The following is a 3,277-nucleotide window of genomic DNA, read 5'->3' on the forward strand; positions in this document are numbered from 1 at the left end:
GTTCCATGAGGTGTTATTCTAAGCTTGCTCACAATCTCATTATTGACCTCATGCACTTCCATTGTTTAAATAACTCCCAAACACCAACTACCCTTCAAATAATATCCACGGTTCTTGCCCATCATTTTCTTAGGAGCTCCAAGCCCATATTTCCAAATGCCTACTAGATATCCCATAGACTTTTTATTGCTCTCTCTTTCTCTCTTTTATTTCATCAGAGGAAGGTGACCTCATGGCTTTACTGTAGCAATTTCTTTGTTTTATTTTATTGTTGTTCAATTACAATTGTCTCAATTTTCCGCCATTGCTATCCCCCACCCTCTGCTCCTATAGTCAATCCCTACACTGTTGTTCATGTCCATGGCTCTTTTGTACTTGTTCCTTGACTGCACCCTTCCCCCTCTTTCCCCCATTATTGCCCTCACCCCTTCCCTCTGGTAACTGTCAGTTTGTTCCTTATTTCCATGTCTCTAGTTCTATTTTGCTCATTTGTTTGTTTTGTTCATTAGGTTCCATTTATAGGTAAGATCATATGGTATTTGTCTTTTGCCACCTGCCTTATTTCACTTAGCATAATACTCTCCAGTTCCATCCATGCTGTCAGGAAGGATCGGAGGTCCTTCTTTCTTTCTGCTGCATACTATTCCATTGTGTAAATGTACCACAGTTTTTTGATCCATTCATCTACTTATAGGCATTTAGGCTGTTTCCATAATACTGCTATGAACATTGGGGTGCGTAGGTTATTTTGTACTGGTGTTTCAGGATTCTTAGGGTATAATCCCAGCAGTGAAACCACTGGGTCAAAAGGCAGTTCCATTTTTAGTCTGTTTTTTATTTTTTAAGGAAATTTCATACTGTTTTCCATATTGGCTGCTCCAGTCTGCATTCCCACCAACAATGCACTAGGGTTCCTTTTTTTCCACGTCTTCACCGGTACGTATTTGTTGTTTGGTGATTTGTTAGTGATGGCCATTCTGACCAGTGTGAGGTGGTATCTCATTTTCCAAATTGAAGACAGCTTTCCTACCTCCCACTCTCAATCTGTTTCTTTACCTGTTTTCTCTCAATTAATAGCAACAGCACCCACCCAGACATGTGAGTCTAAAACCCGGGAGTCACCATTGATAACCCTGATTTTCCACGTTACATTGGATGCCTACCTATTCGTTCTACTTCCTTAGTACCACCATCTGGTAATGACATTCTCTCTCTTCATATTTTAGTAATCATTTCAGTTCTACTCACATAATGATTACAGGGCTCTGTTATTTATTCACCTCCCAATCGTGCTATATTTTATTAATGATCTCCTAACTGGTCTCCTTGCTTCCTCTAGGTCCCTCCACACTTTGTCCCATGCTGTAGACAAAGCAGACTACTCCTTCCTCTGGACTACCTAGCACATTATCTCCCTTCTACCATAAGTCAAAAGTTATAATAAAAAGAGCGCGGAGGCGGCACCAGCGCAGAGCGGCGTGGTGCAGCACGGCAAAATGGCGGACAAAGAGAAGAAGAAGAAGGAGAGCATCTTGGACCTGTCCAAGTACATCGACAAGACGATCCGGGTGAAGTTTCAGGGAGGCCGCGAAGCCAGTGGAATCCTGAAAGGGTTTGACCCACTCCTCAACCTTGTGCTTGATGGCACCATCGAATACATGAGAGACCCTGATGACCAATACAAACTCACAGAGGACACCCGCCAGCTGGGCCTGGTGGTGTGCAGGGGCACCTCCGTGGTGCTCATCTGCCCCCAGGATGGCATGGAGGCCATCCCCAACCCTTTCATCCAGCAGCAGGAGGCCTAGCAGGCGGGGAGGACACAGACCAGGGTGCCCTCAGACTCTAAGCTGTCCCTTCCGCCTTCCGTGCTGCCCACAGAAATGGAACTTTTGTGTGTATGTGTAGGTTATTTTTTGTTTTCTTAATAAAATTGCAGACCTCTCAAAAAAAAAAGTTATAATAGCATATGTTATATATTGTAATCTTCTGTTTACATGTCAGTGAGTCTCCCACTAGATTTATAGCTGCTTGAGGGAAGTCTTGCTCCTTAATTGGACTCATTTTTAAATTCAGAGTAAATAAGCATATGTAATTGTGTTTGGTTGTATTTAATAGAAGGACAGAATAAAACACTGTCACCATCCCTATCAGAATGGCAGAATATAAAATCGGTACAAACACATTGGAAAACTACTTAGAAGTATCATAGATAGATAAATAGGTAGATAGATGATAGATAATTGATAGAAATAGATATCTTATGAAAAAGAAAAATTCACTCTTAAATATATCCCCAACATAAATATTTACACATGTATGCCAAAAAACATATATGAGAACATTTATATAGCACTGTTCATAATAATCTCCCAATGGTGATAAGGCAAGTGTCCATTAACAATAGAATTAAAACTATATGGCATTGAGAAGGATAGAACTAATTCTATTTAAAAAATAAAAAATTCTCATGAACAAAATGTTGAGTGAAAGAAGCCAGACAAAAGAATATATATTATAGAGACTTCCAGTCAAGATGGCAATATAGGCAGTCATGGCTTGCCTCTTCTCACAACTACATCAAAATTACAACTAAAATATAGAACAACCATCACTCAGAACCATCAGAAATCGAGTTGAATGGAAGTCTGACAACTACGGAATTAAAGAAACCACATCCATCCAGACAGGTAGGAGGGGCACAGACATGGAACAGACTGGTCCCACACTCAAGTGTGGTGGATAAAATTCTGGAGGGATATTGCGGGAGCAAGGAGTTCCAGCCACACACCAGGTCCCCCAGCCCAGGGTTCCAATGCCAAGAATATAAGTCCCCACAACTGTGGTTGCAAAATTCTGTGGGGATTGAATCAATGGAAGAAACTTCTAGAGTTCCAAGCAGTTCCTTTTAAAGAGCCTACACATGGACTCACCTACTCAGACTCACTCTCTCTGAGCTCCAGCACCAGGGTAGAAGCTTGAAAGGCGCCAGTGGTGTACAGGGAGAAACTCAAGTGTCTGGCATCAAGGGGATCAGAGGTCATTGTCCCTTTTCTAAACCCTCCCCACACAGAGCCCAAAAGCTAGTATCATCGTATCTGAGACTCCTTCAAACTAGCTAACACTGTTTGACCCGCCTTGGAAATCCCCAGAGACTACCCCACCCAACTTATGGACCCACTCAAGCTGATTTTCCATATGGATAGCTGGTCTTGGCTCATGCTTTACAACTTCCTAAATCCTATCAAATAAGCAAGAGCTGGCTTCAGTGAGCCCC

The 3,277-nt window shown here is 42.0% G+C and overlaps 1 protein-coding gene across 1 annotated transcript; it reads left to right on the forward strand.

Annotated features, from left to right (window-relative positions):
- The first annotated feature begins 1,451 nt into the window (after positions 1-1,451).
- LOC149990696 (U6 snRNA-associated Sm-like protein LSm7) lies at positions 1,452-1,950 on the forward strand. Its single transcript, XM_090264774.1, has one exon. The coding sequence runs from the start codon at positions 1,497-1,499 to the stop codon at positions 1,806-1,808; it is 312 nt and encodes a 103-aa protein (XP_090120900.1). The 5' UTR covers positions 1,452-1,496; the 3' UTR covers positions 1,809-1,950.
- Positions 1,951-3,277: the final 1,327 nt, after the last annotated feature.

The sequence above is a fragment of the Furipterus horrens genome, unplaced genomic scaffold, assembly GCF_987537825.1.
Source record: "Furipterus horrens unplaced genomic scaffold, mFurHor1.1.pri manual_scaffold_17, whole genome shotgun sequence".
Taxonomy (NCBI): Eukaryota; Metazoa; Chordata; class Mammalia; order Chiroptera; family Furipteridae; genus Furipterus; species Furipterus horrens.